This window comes from Ornithorhynchus anatinus, chromosome 4 (genome assembly GCF_004115215.2).
Source record: "Ornithorhynchus anatinus isolate Pmale09 chromosome 4, mOrnAna1.pri.v4, whole genome shotgun sequence".
In the NCBI taxonomy this organism is placed as follows: Eukaryota; Metazoa; Chordata; class Mammalia; order Monotremata; family Ornithorhynchidae; genus Ornithorhynchus; species Ornithorhynchus anatinus.
Window position 1 is genome coordinate 57,389,329 of NC_041731.1, and position 16,169 is coordinate 57,405,497.

The 16,169-nt window shown below is 44.4% G+C and overlaps 1 protein-coding gene across 1 annotated transcript in view; it reads right to left on the reverse strand.

The window, feature by feature from the left end:
• CDH17 (cadherin 17) overlaps nt 1–14,503 on the reverse strand; it is a 73,839-nt gene extending 59,336 nt beyond the window's left edge. Inside the window, exon 1 of the mRNA XM_029062162.2 lies at nt 14,439–14,503. Within this exon, the coding sequence (XP_028917995.1) occupies nt 14,439–14,492 (54 nt within the window). The 5' untranslated portion in view covers nt 14,493–14,503. The remainder of the gene's footprint in view (nt 1–14,438) is intronic.
• Nucleotides 14,504–16,169: the final 1,666 nt, after the last annotated feature.

The window sequence follows — 16,169 nt, forward strand, 5'->3', positions numbered from 1 at the left end:
CTTGACTTGCTGTTTCAAAGGAGACGACAGAAAGCGAAAGAGTAAATTTTAGTGGCGGAGAGAAGTTAGGAAGAAAGAAGGGGAATTCAATTTGTGTGTGACATGTAGAGTTTGTGGTGCCAGAGGGACACCCATGTAGAGATGTCCTGGAGGCCAGAGTAAATGCAAGATTGCAGAGGACATTAGGTCAGGGCTAGCAAGGTCGACTTGGCCTTTATTTGCATAAGGATCATAGTTGAAGCCATGGACAAGATGAGACTTGGCTCCCCTACTTGCCTTATGCGTTACCTTGGGCAAGCCACTTAACTTCTCTGGGTCTCAGTTACCTCATCTGTAAAATGGAGATTAAGACTGTGAGCCCCACGAGGGACAACCTGATCACCCTGTATCTACCCCAGAGCTTAGAACAGTGCTCGGCCCATAGTAAGCGCTTAACAAATACCGACATTATCATTATTATTATTATTTTATGACTATCATTAATACATTCGGGATTGCAGACAAGGTGAGAGGTCACGTCTCCCTATCATCAGCATAGAGATGGTAATTGAAGCTGTGAGAGTGGTTGAGTTGAATAAATAGCATCAGTTGATTGATTAATGAGCTCCCCAAGAGAGTGACTGTAAACTGAGAAGAGAAAGGAATACAAAAGGGGGTCTTGAGGTATTCCCACCGTTAGGGAGTGAGAGGCAGCGAAAGAGCTGGTGAAAGTTGGACAAGTATTGGCCAGAAAAGTAAGAGGAGATCAACAGATGATTGACCAGAAAAAAACAAACATCCTGGATGATGTTTCCAGGAGAAAGAAGCCACCTGCAATGTATAGCCAGCCAAGAGATCAAGGAAAATTAGCAAAGAGTAGGAATCTGAGGATGGAGAAGGATTGATAGCTAGCTAGCAGTGCGATTCAGAGGTTTTTTTTTTTAGGGTGGGGAAAAAAAGTGTTTGAAGGAAGAGAAATTAAAAATGAATCAGGAAAGACCTCCTACAGGTAATATGAAGGTGGGGAGATTAATGATAATAATGTGGGCATTTGTTAAGCGCTTACTATGTGCCGAGCACTGTTCTAAGCGCTGAGGTAGACACAGGGGAATCAGGTTGTCCCACGTGGGGCTCACAGTCTTAATCCCCATTTTACAGATGAGGTAACTGAGGCACAGAGAAGTGAAGTGACTTGCCCAAAGTCACACAGCTGACAAGTGGCCGGGCTGGGATTCGAACCCATGACCTCTGACTCCAAAGCCCGTGCTCTTTCCACTGAGCCACGCTGGTCTGGCAGATAAGGAGAGCACGGTCTAGGAGATAGAGCTCGGGCCTGGGAGTCGCAAGGTCATAGGTTCTAATCCTTATTCCTCCACTTGTCTGCTGTGTGACTTTGGGCAAGTCACCTCACTTCCCTGTGCCTCTGTTAGCTCATCTGATTGAGACTGTGAGCCCCATATGGGACAGGGACTGTGTCCAACCCAATTTGCTTGTACCCACCCCAGCATTTAGAATAGCACTTAACCAATACCATAACTATTATGGGAGCAGAAACATGACCTAGTGGAAGGAGCACGGGCCTGGGAGTCAGAAGGTCATGGGTTCTAATTCTGCCTTGTCAACTTGTCTGCTATGTTACCTCAGGCAAGTCACTTCACTTCTCTGGGCCTTAATGACCCCATCCATAAAATGAGGATCAAGACTGTGAGCCCCATGTGGGACAGCGACTGTGTACAATCTGATTGGTTTGTATCTATCTCATGCTTAGAACAGTGCTTGGCACGTAAGTGCTTAAAAAGTACCATAATATTTAAGCAGTTAGTACAGTGCTCTGCACACAGTAAGTGCTTAATAAATGAGATTGAATCCAAGGAGGGGAGACTTCAGGCAGGAACAACTTTACCTTATTGTGGGCAGGGAATGTGCCTCTTAATTGTTACACTGTACTCTCCCAAGTGTTTAGTACAGTGCCCTGCACATAGTAAGTTCTCAATAAATATGACTGATTGATTGAAGGGTGCGAGCAAGAGGATGGTGATGGGGAGATGAGAACAAAGAAACAACGAGTAGGTTAGCTGGAGAAGAAGAATACGAAGTTTGGTTGCAGTGGGAAAAGAGAATAGATTAACAGGAAAGAGAAAGCTGACAAAGCCTTCAAGCCAACTGTTAGAAATTTCTGCTTGGTATGGCATCTCAGGATCGAGGATCTACTGCCATTTCCAAGCTAAATTTATATAACTTTTCTTGGAGAACCTAGCTACCTGACTCTTGAACACTGACTAGAAGAAAAGACCACAAATCAGTCAATCAATGGTATTTATTTTGTGCTTACTATATGCAAAATACTGTACTAAGTGCTCAGGAGAGTACAACAGAATTAGCGGACACAAGAACTTACAGTCTAGAGGACTGTAAATGAGGGGTAAGAAGTTGGGGCAAATTCTTCTCAAACCCAAATCTGTTCCTGGAAACAATTTAGTCACTTAAAGAGACACAGTCAGTCTTTGAGATCACAAAAGGGCCGAGAAATTTAGGAACGAATTTGTCCCACTTTTTTGGCCTGATTTTTGAAACTCAAAAACTGGAAAAGGGCTATTTAAAGGGGGAATAAAGTATAGAGACAAGGGGAACTGGAGGACAAAAAAAAGGAGGGCAGAAGGGAAAGGTAGAGGACACTGAGATGGCTTCGTTTAAGTCTATTGCATTCTCCCCAGTGCTGCATACAATAGGCAATCAATTGAGAAGAAAGATAAGGAGAAAAAAGAAGAGAAAGGTAAAAGGCATTGAGGTGGCTTCTCTTCTATTTCATTCTCCCCAGTGCTACATACAATAGGCAATCAATTAAACCCTCCTCCCTTCTCCACTTCCTCCTCTGAAGCTTTTTCCAGTGTGAACCAGTTCCTGTTAAGTGTTCTGACCCTTCCCCTCTTCCTACCCCAGCATACTGATATCTCTGTTGACAATTCAGTGTGCAGTCAAAAAAGAAGTTTTTATTTCATCCTCCAAAATCAGAGGGTGTGCGTTAAGGGATAGGGGCAACATTATGCGGTGGAGTCAATTAGGCAACTAAATAGGTATTTTGGTCCTGGGAAGAAGAGCCAAAATGGCACCACTCAACTGGTAAGCATGAGATAGAACAACTACCATTCTCTCCCAAGTGCTAGGTCAGTGCTCTGCATAGAGAAGGTGGTCAGTAAATGTGGTTGATGACTTTTAAATAATCTAAACATGCAGATCTAGTGGTTCTGCCATCCTGACCCCCTGAAGTCTACCGTCATTAAAGTCCTAGAGGACATCTGCTTAGACAAAAGTCTTTTTTTCCCTCTCCCTACCTCCTTCACTGCCATTCCCAGAGTACACAGCAGTGACCATGGACCTAGACCACGGACAGAATTTCCAAAGGTGTAGAGCCTAATCTGGTTTCACTTTCTTATCCAGAGGGCAAACCCCTTGAACTCCATCCAAGGACAGAAGAGAAGTGGGTTCAATGTGCCACAGCGTCCCGAGGCTACATAATTCCCCAAGAGGGCTTTACTTCGTAGTACACTGCTCTGCACACAGTAAGTGTTCAATAAATGCCTTTTTTATGATTTTTTTAAGCATTTACTATGTGCCAGGCCCTCTACTAAGTGCTGGCGTAGATAGAAGCTAATCAGTTTGGACAGTCCAATCCCACAGGGAGTTCAAGGTCTTAATCCCCATTTTACAGATGAGGTAACTGAGACACAGAGAAGTTAGGAGACTTGCCCAAGGTCACACAGCAGAGAGGTGTCAGAGACAAAATTATAAACCAGGTCAGTCAGTCAATCATATTTATTGAGCGCTTACTGTGTGCAGAGCACTATACTAAGTGCTTGGGAGAGTACAATATAAAAAAAGGCCCATTCCCTGCCCATGAGCTGACACCCAGGCCCATGCTCTTTCCACTAGGCTACTCTGCCTCCCATTGATTGGTAGACAAGGAAAAAGAAAGTTTAAAAAGTTGCACCCAGGAAGAGAAGGAACTAAGGAAGGGAATCTGAAGGACTGTATCACAAGAAGTGTTGTTTCTGCACAGGGCAATCTATGCAGTGGTGGAATCGTATCTCAACTAAGTTCCAGAACCCAGTGGAATTGGACTCCATAACCAGTTGGCACTTCCCATCACTATCACTGGACAAATGGGTGGACGATAGATCCATAATGGGACACCGGAATGAAAATGAGGGATATAAAAGGGCAAATTAGGATTATTTGGGATTCACTCATCAGTATCCCACTATACCTCCAAGCATACTGGATGGACCAGGGCTCTGACCCAGTAATAGACGTGCTTATGCTCTTATATTTTCCCCATGATTTGCCCCAGTAATGGCTATCTATGGAAGTAGGAAGCCTAAGGAAGAAAGAGAATGGACAGTTTGGGATTCGACTGGATCCCCGCAAGGTGGGTAGCTTCCACTAGGAGCTGGGATACTGACGGTATTTGTTAAGCGCTTACTATGTGCCAAGCACTATTCTAAGCACTGGGATTAGATATAAGGTTATCAGATTGTCCCACATGGGGCTCACAGTCTTAATCCTCATTTTACAGATGAGGTAACTGAGGCATGGAGAAGTCAAGTGACTTCCCCAAAGTCACACAGCTAACAAGTGGCAGAGCGGGGATTAGAATTCACAACCTCTGACTCCCAAGCCCGGGCTCTTTTCACTGAGCCACACTGCTTCTCTGAGATAAAGGAAGGGTGCTGCTTCTACCTTGGGGCCCTTCGGTCCAAAGTGAGATCAAAGCTGATAGACAAGCTTTACCACCTAAATTTTTGAAATCTGGTATGACAAGCCCAATAAAAATCATTAAACCTCAAGGGAAGAAATCCCTACTGCCCCCACACCCCCCAGTCCTGGAATGTGAAGCTCCCAAATCCCTTCTCTGGATCTAAGGATAACTTTTTCCAGCTACCCAAATTAAGGTTCTCCATCCTTATCCTCTCCCAGGCCTGACACCAACAGTGATCCCTGGTCTCCAGGAAAAGATGGGATGCAGAGGAAGATATATGCACTGAAGTGCAAGGAACTGTGATGGGATTAATGGGACTGATGGGGCGAGGATTTAGTTTGTCATCCTTACACTTGTATGCTTTATTCACCCCACCCTCAGCCCCAGAAAACTTCTGTATAAATTGGTAATCCATTTAATTTTTTATTAATGTTTGTCTCTAGACTATAAGCTCCTGGTGGGCAGGGAACGTGTCTGCCAACTCTATTGTACTGTACTACCCTAAGAACTTAGTATAGCGCTCTGCATACAGTAAGTGCTCAATAAATTTATCGTGATTAAGTTGTCTTGTTTTTGTCCGTCTCCCCCGATTAGACTGTAAGCCCTTCAATGGGCAGGGATTGTCTCTATCTGTTGCCGAATTGTCCATTCCAAGCGCTTAGTACCGTGGTCTGCACATAGTAAGCGCTCAATAAATACTATCGCATGAATGCATGAGAGTAGTAGCATTTACTACTGCGTTCAGGACATCTCTTCATCAATGTCCCACCAAAACCTCAGACTTAACACACCCAAACCAGGACTCCTCATCTTCCCACCCAAACCATGTCTTCCCCGAGTCTTTCCAGTAACTGTAGCCAACACAACATGTCCATCCTATCCCGCTTTGACTATTGCATCTGCCTCCTCACTGACCTCCCAGCCTTCTGTCTCTCCCCACTCCAATCCATACTTCGCTTGGCTGCACGGATCATTTTTCAGCAAAAAATGTTCAGTTCATGTCTCCCCACTCCTCAGGGACCTCCAAAGGCTGCCCATCTACCTCTGCATCAAACAAAAACTCCTTACCATTGGTTTTAAAGCATTCAATCGGCTTGCCCCACCCTACTTCACCTCATTAATCTCCTACCTCAGCCCAGCCCACGCACTCTGCTCCTCTAGGGCCAGTTTACTCCTTCTGACCTCTGCTCATCTGCTGACCTCTTTCCCTTCCCCTCCTTTTAGCCTGGAACTCCCTCGCCCTGCATGTATGGTAGACCACCACTCTTTCCACCTCCAAAACTTTACTAAGGTCACATCTCCAAGAGGCCTTCCCCATTTAATCCCTCTTTTCTCTGGCTCTCCCTTCTGCGCTGTCTACGCTCCTCAGTCTGTGACCTTTGGACATTGGTTATTCTCTTCACCCCCAACCCCACAGCACTTATGTACATATCTGTAAATTACACATTATAAATTACTTATTTACTCGTATTAATTTCTGTCTCTACCCCTCTAGACTGTAAGCTCATTGTAGATAGGAAATGTGCCTGTCTATTGCTATATTGGATTCTCCCAAGTGCTTACTGCAGTTCTCTGCACACAGTAAGCGCTCAATATATATGATTGACTGATGACTCCCCCACTAGTCTGTAAACTCGTTATGGACAGGGAACATGTCTGCTAATTCTTTTGTATTGTACTCTCCCCAGCCTTTAGTACATTGCTCTGCACATAGTAAGTTTTCAGTAAATATTGACTGATTGGTAACCTTGGCATTGTCTACAACTCATCACTCATTCAGCCCACAAGGATGGCGTAGCGGATAGAGCACAGACTCGGGAGTCAGAAGGTCAGGGGTTTTAATCTCTGCCCCGCCACTTGTCTGCTGTGTGACCTTGGGCAGGTAACTTCACTTCTCTGCGTCTCAGTTACCTCATCTGTAAAATGGGCACTGAAACTGTGAGCCCCACATCGTAATAATAATAATGTTGGTATTCGTAAGCGTTTACTTGTGCAAAGCACTGTTTTAAGCGCTGGGGTAGATGCAGGGTCATCAGGTTGTCCCACATGAGACTCACAGTCTTAATCCCCACTTTACAGATGAGGGAACTGAGGCCCAGAGAAGTGAAGTGACTAGCCCACACTCACATAGCTGACAAGCGGCAGAGCCGGGATTCAAACCCATGACCTCTGACTCCCAAGCCCGGGCTGTTTCCATATGGGACAGGGACTGTGTCCAACTCGATTTGCTTGTATCCACTCCGGCGCTGAGTACAGTATCTGGCACAAAGTAAGTGCTTAACAAATACCATCACTCTAGTCTGTCACCAAATCTTGTCAGTTCTACCTTCACAACACCTCTAGAATCTGTCCTCTCACCTAAAAACTGCTACCATGCTGATCCAAGCACTTATTCCTATCCCTCCTTCATTACCTTACCTGCCTCCTCACTGTCCTCTGTACCATCTGCCTCTCCCCTCTCCAGTCCATCTGCTGCCCTGATCATTTTTCTAAAAATCTGTTCAGTCCACATCTTCCTTCTCCTCAAAAAAAACCTCCAGTGGCCGCCCAGTCAGCTCTACAATAAACAGAAATCCTGACCAGTGGCTTTAAGGCAATTAATCAGCTCTTCCATCCCTTTCAGTTAATCAAGCAACAGTATTTACTGAGCGCGTGAGCCGTTGGGGGGTAGGGATTGTCTCTATGTGTTGCCGAACTGTACTTTCCAAGCGCTCAGTACAGTGATCTGCACACAGTAAGCTCTCAATAAATACGATTGAATGAATGAATGAATGTGAGCGGAACACTGTACTAAATCTTGGGAGAATTGTCTCATGCTGTCGAGTCGTCTCCGACCCAGAGCGACTCCATGGATACATCTCTCCCAGAAAGCCCCACTCTCGATCTGTGATCATTATGGTAGCGTATCCATAGAGTTTTCTGGGTGAAAACACGGAAGCGGTTTACCATTGCTCTTTCCAAGCAGTAAATGAGTCTCCGCTCTCGACTCTCCCCCGTGCCGCTGCTGCCCAGCCCAGGGGAGTTTTGACTTGCTGCAGATTGTCTTCCACTCGCTAGCCACTGGCCAAGTTAGGAATCGAATGGGTAGGCCTCCACTCAACTCTTTCCTCCCATAGCCGAGATTGGTAGGGTACTGGATACTCTCCAGGTGCCATCATTCATTCAGTAGTATTTATTGAGCGCTTACTATGTGCAGAGCACTGTACTAAGTGCTTGGAATGTACAATTCGGCAAAAGAGAGAGACAATCCCTGCCCAATGACGGGCTCACAGTCTAAACGGGGACGACAGAGAGTAAAGCAAAACAGAACAAAACGAAACATCATCGAGTTAAATAGAATCAAGGAGATACACACCTCATTAATAAAATAATAGGGTAATAAATAACTTATACAAAGGAGCACAGTGCTGAGGGGAGGGGAAGGGGGAAGAGCGGTGGCGGGAAGGGAGGGAGGAGGAGCAGAGGGAAAGGGGGGCTCAGTCTGGGAAGGCCTCCTGGAGGAGGTGAGCTCTCAGTAGGGCTTTGAAGAGGACTGGGGCTTTGAAGAGTGCAATCGTGACAGGGGCAGTGGGAGGTTACAGTAAAGTCGGTAAACACCATCCCTGCCCACACAGACCTTGGGTCTGCCTCAGGGCTTAGAACAGTGCCTAGCACATAGTAAATTCTTGGCAGATAGCAGAAAATAAAAACGGAGAGAGAGCTGTGAGGTTCTCTGCTGGCTGACTTGGCTTCAGAATCTCCCATAACCACCTGGGGGATTTGGATGAAGTATAAAACTAAGCGAGTTATGACTCTTATATTGTTATACTGCTATATAGTTATATTGTTATATTGTACTCTTCCCAAGTGCTAGGGGGAGTTGCACGGCATAGTGGATAGGCCCCTCGCCTGGGAGTCAGAAGATCATGGGATCTAATTCCGGCTCCACTCATCTGCTGTGTGGCCTCGGACTAGTCACTTCACTTCTCTGTGCCTCAATTACCTCATCTGTGAAATGGGGATTCAGACCATGAGCCCCTCACGGGCCAGGGACTGTGTCCAACTCAATTTGCTTGTATCCACCTCGGCGCTTAGCACAGTGTCTGATGTATAGTAAGTGCTTAATACCACAATTGCTAGTAGTTCAGTGCTCTGCACATATTAAGCTATCAATAAATGCGATCGCCGGATTAAATCTGACTAAACTGACTAAACCATCCCCTGAGGGTTCACACTCACTTGGAAGGGGGAGTGTGGACCCTCTGTGGATATTTCAGACCTAGTTTAGACTCACTTGGAAGGGGGAGAATCCAGGCCACCTACGAGTCCAGGTCTGGGGCGGGACAGAACCGAGCTCCACAGCAGAGATCACTCTGGCTCTGAGACTAAGTCTGGACCCAAACTTATCCAGACCCTTTCCCCCACCTCCCCCAGAGATCAGAGCCAGAGTTCTGGATGCTGAAACTGCCAAAGAGCTCCCTAGACATGGAGGTAGGAGCTCCCCGAAAAAGTATTCTCTTTTTCTCCCCATTGTCCTCCCCCTGGGGAATCTGTGATCAGAGGAGATCCCCAGGCTCCATACTGACCCTGATTCTACATCTTCCATTTGCTGCTCCATTACCCCTGGGATTTTGGAGGGCAGGAAAGTAGCACCTGGAGCATCCTGCCTAGGGCAGCGGTAATAAATAACAATGATGGCATTTATCAAGTTCTCACTAGGTGCCAAGCACTGTGCTAAGCAGTATAGCGTAATGGATAGGGCACAGGCCTGGGAGTCACAACGTCATGGGTTCCAATCTCAGCTCTGCCACTTTTCTGTGTGACCTTGGGCAAGTCACTTTACTTCCCTGTGCCTCAGTTACTGTAAAATGGGGAATTGAGACTGTGAGCCCCACTTGGGACAGGGACTGTATCCAATCCAATTTGCCAGTAGCTACCCCAGCACTTAGTACTGTGCCTGGCACATAGCACTTAACAATTGTCATAATTATTAGTAGTAGTAGTAGCAGAGGTAGGGTAATGGCCTCGGTATGAGATAATCAGATCAGACTCAGTCCCTGACCCGAACAGAGTCTTAGAGGAAGAGCCTGTATTTTATCCCCATTTTATAATTGAAGCAACTGAGGATCTGATAGATTAGGGGACTTGCCCAGTGGCAGAGCTCCAAATTCCATATTTGTCCCACTAGGCCATACTATCTCCCTAGCTGGCTCGGGTGCCAAGCCCTGAAATAGATCTTCAGGCCACAGGTAAAGTCCTGGCTAATGGAACAGAGAAATTGGCCGCGCTGTCTGAAGAGACCCTCCCCCAGTCCCAGAGCTGCAATCTTTCCGACTCCCAGATAATGCCATTCCAGGTTCGGGGGAGGATCTCTCCTTAGTTTCCTGCTCGAGCAGTGCCACTTTCAAGTATCAGCCTGAGACCTGCACTGAAGCTGGATCCAGAGGTAGGGGTAGAGACAAGGGCAGAAGCAGAGATGGAGCAGAGGCAAAGAAAGAGAGACAAGCAAAGGCAGGGACAGAGAGAGAGGCAGAGACAGAAGCCTGGGCAGAAGAGACAGAGGAAAGGATAGAGACAAGGGTGGAGACAGGGGCGGAGACAGGGACAAGAGCAGAGACACAGAGCTGGCGACCAGCCTCATCCAGCGTGGCTCAGTGGAAAGAGCCCGGGCTTGGGAGTTAGAGGTCATGGGTTCGAATCCCGGCTCTGCCACTTGTCAGCTGCCTGACTGTGGGCAAGTCATTTCACTTCTCTGGGCCTCAGTTCCCTCATCTGTAAAATGGGGATCAACTGTGAGCCTCATATGGGACAACCTCATGACCCTGTATTTCCCCCAGCACTTAGAACAGTGCTCTGCACATAGTAAGCGCTTAACAAATACCAACATTATTATTATTATCCCACTCTGAGGTACCAAATGACACAGTGTCACCACATCACCCAAGGCTCCACACCCCGGTCCAGTTAGCCCTGCCTGGACGACTCGTTTCGGGCGTTCTATGCGCTGATTAATCCCGTCACCTCAGTTGACGATCCTGAAGGTTAAAAGAAGCACTCTGACCTTCCTTGAACTCTAAAATATTCTGATATGAAAAATGTTCATGTCATCCTCTGTTTATGGGGACTCACGACTCTGGCGAAGGAAACATTTCTGGTTCCTGAGGGATCATCCCTTTGGAATCTGAGAAAGACTACCCAGAAACAAGCTGTCCAGAGGAATCCTCTCTCATCCCCCGCCTATTTCCCAAGGCTGTTTTAAAATCGCCAAACAAATCCAGCTTTGCAAAGCAGATTTTAACATATCCATTTGACATTTCATCCACTCAGAAATCTTATGGGAGATTTAAAATTTACACTTTCGGTAGATTCACGCTCGGTAAACATGAAACGTTCTTGCCATTGAATTAACATCCAAAGCTCTTCTGGCTGATTCTGATTAAAGTAAATGAATATGAGTTTGTGCTGCCTACCAGGTTTTCATTAAGGAAACAGTAACAGGACTAGCCCAGGAATCTCAAAAATCCAATATTTCTTGCTCATAGTAATGAGCCATGTCTTACAAGGCAGGACAGCAACCAACCAATGCACCAGAGAGGAACTGAGATACGTTTTCAGTAGCATGCAAGAAAATTTATTTTGTTTCCCAGTTCCCTCTCTCCTTAAAACAAGGAAACGCTTCCAGTGAAACCAAAGGCTGATCGTTTTTCACAAGGCCAGTTGCAAATGCGCAGTAGTGAAAACCTAGGTGCACGTAAGTTGCTATCAGCATCTGTGTCAAACTTGAAAAAACAAGTAGGTGCAGAACATTCTCCTAGACCCATAGTGGACAAATGAAGTCTTTGAAGAATTTACATTTTAATGGAGGAAATAGGAGGTATAAAGAGGTGAATTATGCCATACTTGAAGATGGGTAAAAACATTAATGGTAAAAATAAGTGAGTAAATAAATACAAGTATAACTCTGTGAGTGCTGAGTTGATTGAAGGGAGGACAGGAAGGTGTGGGTGTTGATTAATCAAGGAATGCCTTCTGGACCAGACGTCTTTTTAGGAGGCCTCTGACGAAAATGAGGGAGGGGCACAGTTTGACAAGATTGAGGGGGAAAGCATTCTACGTCCTAGGATTAGAGATTTCGTGGTACCCTTCTTCTTGTGTAAATTTCGAAAATGAGGAAAGTATAACTGATAATAAGGTCTTTGGTATAGTCAGCCCTCAGATGGAAAGAATGCAGACCTAGGCAGATCTTCCCAACTAAGAACACTGATTTTTAGCCCTTTGGCATCCATAAGCATTTTTCAGTTTGCTAACCAATAAAGGCACCCATAATAATCTTGGTATTTATTAAGCAATTATTATGTGTCAAATGCTGTACTAAATACTGGGAAAGATACAAGGTAATTATGTCAGACACAATCCCTGCCCGACCTGGGGCTCGCTATAAGTAGGGGGGATATTCAGTCCTTGAATCCCCATTTTACATGTGAGGATACTGAGAAGTTAAGCACTTGCCCAAGTTTCCATAGCAGATAAGTGGCCAAGTTGGGATTAGACTGTAAGCCCGTCAAAGGGCAGGGACTGTCTCTATCTGTTGCCGACTTGTTCATTCCAAGCGCTTAGTACAGTGCTCTGCACATAGTAAGCGCTCAATAAATATTATTGAATGAATTAGAGCCCATGTCCTCTGACTCCCAAGCCCGCGCTCTTTACACTAAGCTTCATTGCTTCTCTAGATAATAATAATAATAATAATAAACCACTTCACTCAGAGGGACTTCAAAAAAGGATCAGTCCAGAGAGTAAAGGCGATTTTGCAGCTACTTTTCCCACAATCCTAAGAAAGTGTCTATGCTATTGGAAGAAATGTTTTATTTGTGGAGACTGCCTCTGCAGGGTTCAGAGTTTAGTTCGCATCAGGGCAACCTATCTCTTTTCTGGTTCATTAAAACTGCTCCATGCCCTATAAAATTTTCAAAACGTGTGGGTACACACTGAGTGATTATTGTCTCTAGTTTGTTCTAATTTCTTATTCCCCAGCTATCAAAATCCTGAGTGAGACACAAAATTTTAAGGACATCTGTTGCTAAGCATGATTAAATTTCAACCCTCCTTCACCAAGGAAAGTTAGAGTAACTTTGTGAAATGCTACTGTTTCATTTTATAAACCCACCTCCTCCAGGAAGCCCTCCCAAACTAAGCCTCCCTTTTCCTCAGCTCCCCCTCCCCTCCCCATCGCCCCAATTCACTCCCTTTGCTCTACCTCCCCCCCGCCCCTGCTCTACAGATATGTACATATCTATAATTCTATTTGTTTATATTAATCCCTGTTTATCTGTTTTGATGCTTATATAAATCTATAATTCTATTTACTTATATTGATATTATTGATGCCTGCTTACTTGTTTTGATGTCGTTTCCCCCGTTCTAGACTGTGAGCTCGCTGTGGGCAGGGACTGTCTCTCTCTGTTGCTGAATTGTACTTTCCAAGCACTTAGTTCAATGCTCTGCACACAGTAAGCTCTCAAATACAGTTGAATGAATGAATGACACTCAAAGGATTTTACATTTTGGTGGGTGGCTGGGAAATATTCTTAAAAAAAAACCCTGAAAAACTTTGTTTCATGCCCCTCCAAAATCAAATCCGATGACCTGAAAATATATTCTATTACACAAATAGAACTAAGGATAAATAAAAGTTAATCAAATAGAAAAGTGCTGGAAGTAACTGAAAGGACTTTTTTTATGGTTCAGAGGAACATTCCTTGTCAAAATAAGAAACTATTTGACTTGAGGGGAAAAGGTACTATCATTTATTATTATTGTTGTTGTTAAATTATTGGTTCTTAGGTCCACTGAGCCTGACCATGAGTATGAGAAACAGAATTCCTATATTTTTCATTTTTAAATGCACCAAATACGAAAAGCAGCATGGTCTAGTGAAAAGACTTTGAGCCTGGGAGTTAAAGGACCTGGGTTCTGATCCTGGCTCTGTCACTTGTCTGATGCACTTAACTTCTTTCTGCCTCAGTTACCTCACCTGTAAAATGGGGACCATGACTGTGAGCCCTATGTGGAGCGGGGACTGTGTCCAACCCAGTTATCTTGTGTCTACCCCACCGCTTAGTACAGTGCCTGGCACATAAGTGCTTAATACCATTTTTTTAAAAAGTGTTTTAACAATAATCATATTTGTTAAGCACTTACTACGTGCCAGGCACTGTACTACATGCTTGGGATGAACAAAAAAATTAATCAGGTTGGACAAACTCTGTCCCACATGGGGAATCGTATTCCATGTAGGACAGAGAACAGTTGTTGAATCCCAATCTCACAGATGAGGAAACTGAGGTAGAGAAAAGTTAAGTGGGTTGCCCAAGGTCAGAGAGTCGGGATTAGAACCCAGGTCCTCTTTCTCTCAGCACATGCCCTTTCCACTAGGTCATGCTGCTTCTTTTTTTACTCCTCAGGCAGGGCAAGCTGAAAGGCAAATGTTAAGTCTGAATATTTGAATCTGAAGAGAATGGGGTGTGATTAAGTTTTGGACACCCATGCAGTTTTGGACACCCACGCAATGCAAATTGTGTGATCTCTCTTTACAGAGCTATTTCATAAAGAAGTGGATGCCATAAGCAGGTTTCTTCACTGTTGCTGTTGTTTTGTTTGTTTGCAGAGAGCAGAGGGGCACAAAGTATCCAAGAAAATAGGCATTTTTAAAGTCTCATCTTACCACGAGGAGTAACAGAGGAAACAGTAACTGAAGACCACAGAGCGTAGAGGTCATTGTTTCTTTTATTCAAACTCCTGTGGAAAAAAAAAGAGAGAGAGAGACAGTGAGTTACTGGGGCCACTGCATGTTAAATTAATCAGCTTTTCCATTTATAAAGGATCAATACATTATTCACCCTGTAAACCTAATAGAACATGATGACTGAAGGGCAGATTTTTCTGCTGTCTTTATGACCCCGTTCGGCTCTGGTCTTCTCAGAGACAGTCATATTCACCATAGCAGTCTAGCAGCTGCAATTTTCAATTCTGCTTCTCCAAACTCAATAAAATCTTTTATCTGAAAAAGACTCCAGGCTAGAATACACTTTTTCATTCAAGGACCTTCTCTTTGCCGAAACACATCCTTATGAGGCCCTCGATAATGCCAGCTACTGATCTCATTTTATTGGTGGAGGACAGAGAGCCAGAGAAGCAAGGTGATCGGTTCCAGTTCAGAAAGGTGATTAAACTAGTCCTTGGATATGGGCTGTCAAACCTCTGCCCAATCCCTCTCCTCCCTTCTCTTCTCTGTATCCGTCATCAAAGTCAACAGCAGTAATCTTAACCTCAACTATAACTTCAGGTATTTAGCTTCAGGGTCTAAGGTTACTTCTCGCTAACTGAGGAGGGAGGTCATAGTTTCTTTTGCCATCGGGTGAAAATATCAAGAAAAGGGGAAAATAGTATTTGTTTCACTACTGTCCTTTTAAAATCCAAATAGGAATCTTAAAATGTATAACAGAATATTTGCTGAATCCAGTCCCTGGTAGACATTTCACCATTCAAACAATTCCTTTTTCAGTGGGACTATTTCGTTTAGTAGGTTAACCAAATGGAAAATGTCTTCCCTGAAAAGTCAGTACATACAGTAAAAAAGCAGCAGAAGCAGCATGGTGTAAAAGATAGAGCATGAGACCGGGAGTCAGAAGGTCATGACTTCAAAATCCAGCCCCACCACTTGTCTGCTGTGTAACCTTGGGTAAGTCACTTCTCTGTGCCTCAGATACCTCAATTTTAAAATGGGCACTGAGACTGTGAGCCCCACATGGGACAGGCACTGTGTTCAACTCGGTTCGCTTGTATCCACCCCAGCACTTAGTACAGTGCCTGGCACACAGTAAGCACTTAATGAATACCACAATTATTATTATTATTATTAAAAGCTAAATGTACTAAAAGTGCCATGTACATTAAAAAATGTAGGCTTCAATCTATATAGGATTCTGAAAAAAATCCTTCAGGATCAAGTTACCAAGTAAGCTTTATTTTAAATATTTTCCAAAATATTAGTATTTGCACATAAGGTAAATGAGTTTAATATTAGAGCACAGAGATGATCTAATAACTATTTGCTTGAAATTTATTATAATTCTGTTAATATTTGAAGTATTAATTTCTTACTGTTGGCATTGACGTTTATTTTTATTGTAAACAGACTAATGACTTTCCCTGCTCAGCAAACAGCCAGAAAGCAGCAGAATGGCGCCAGTTCGCCTCCAGCTGCTCTCTATTTGTGGCATTTCTGATCTTGAATGGAAATGGAATTTGAATGGAGCAAAAAGTACAGACAATATTTGGTCAAATGCCTGGGGAAGCAGAAGGGAAGGGGAGTGTTCCTGTCAGAACTCTTGAATGTACATCTCCAGTGGCAAAGACAAGAGGGAGCAAGCTCCTTGTTGATTGAGAGTGGTCA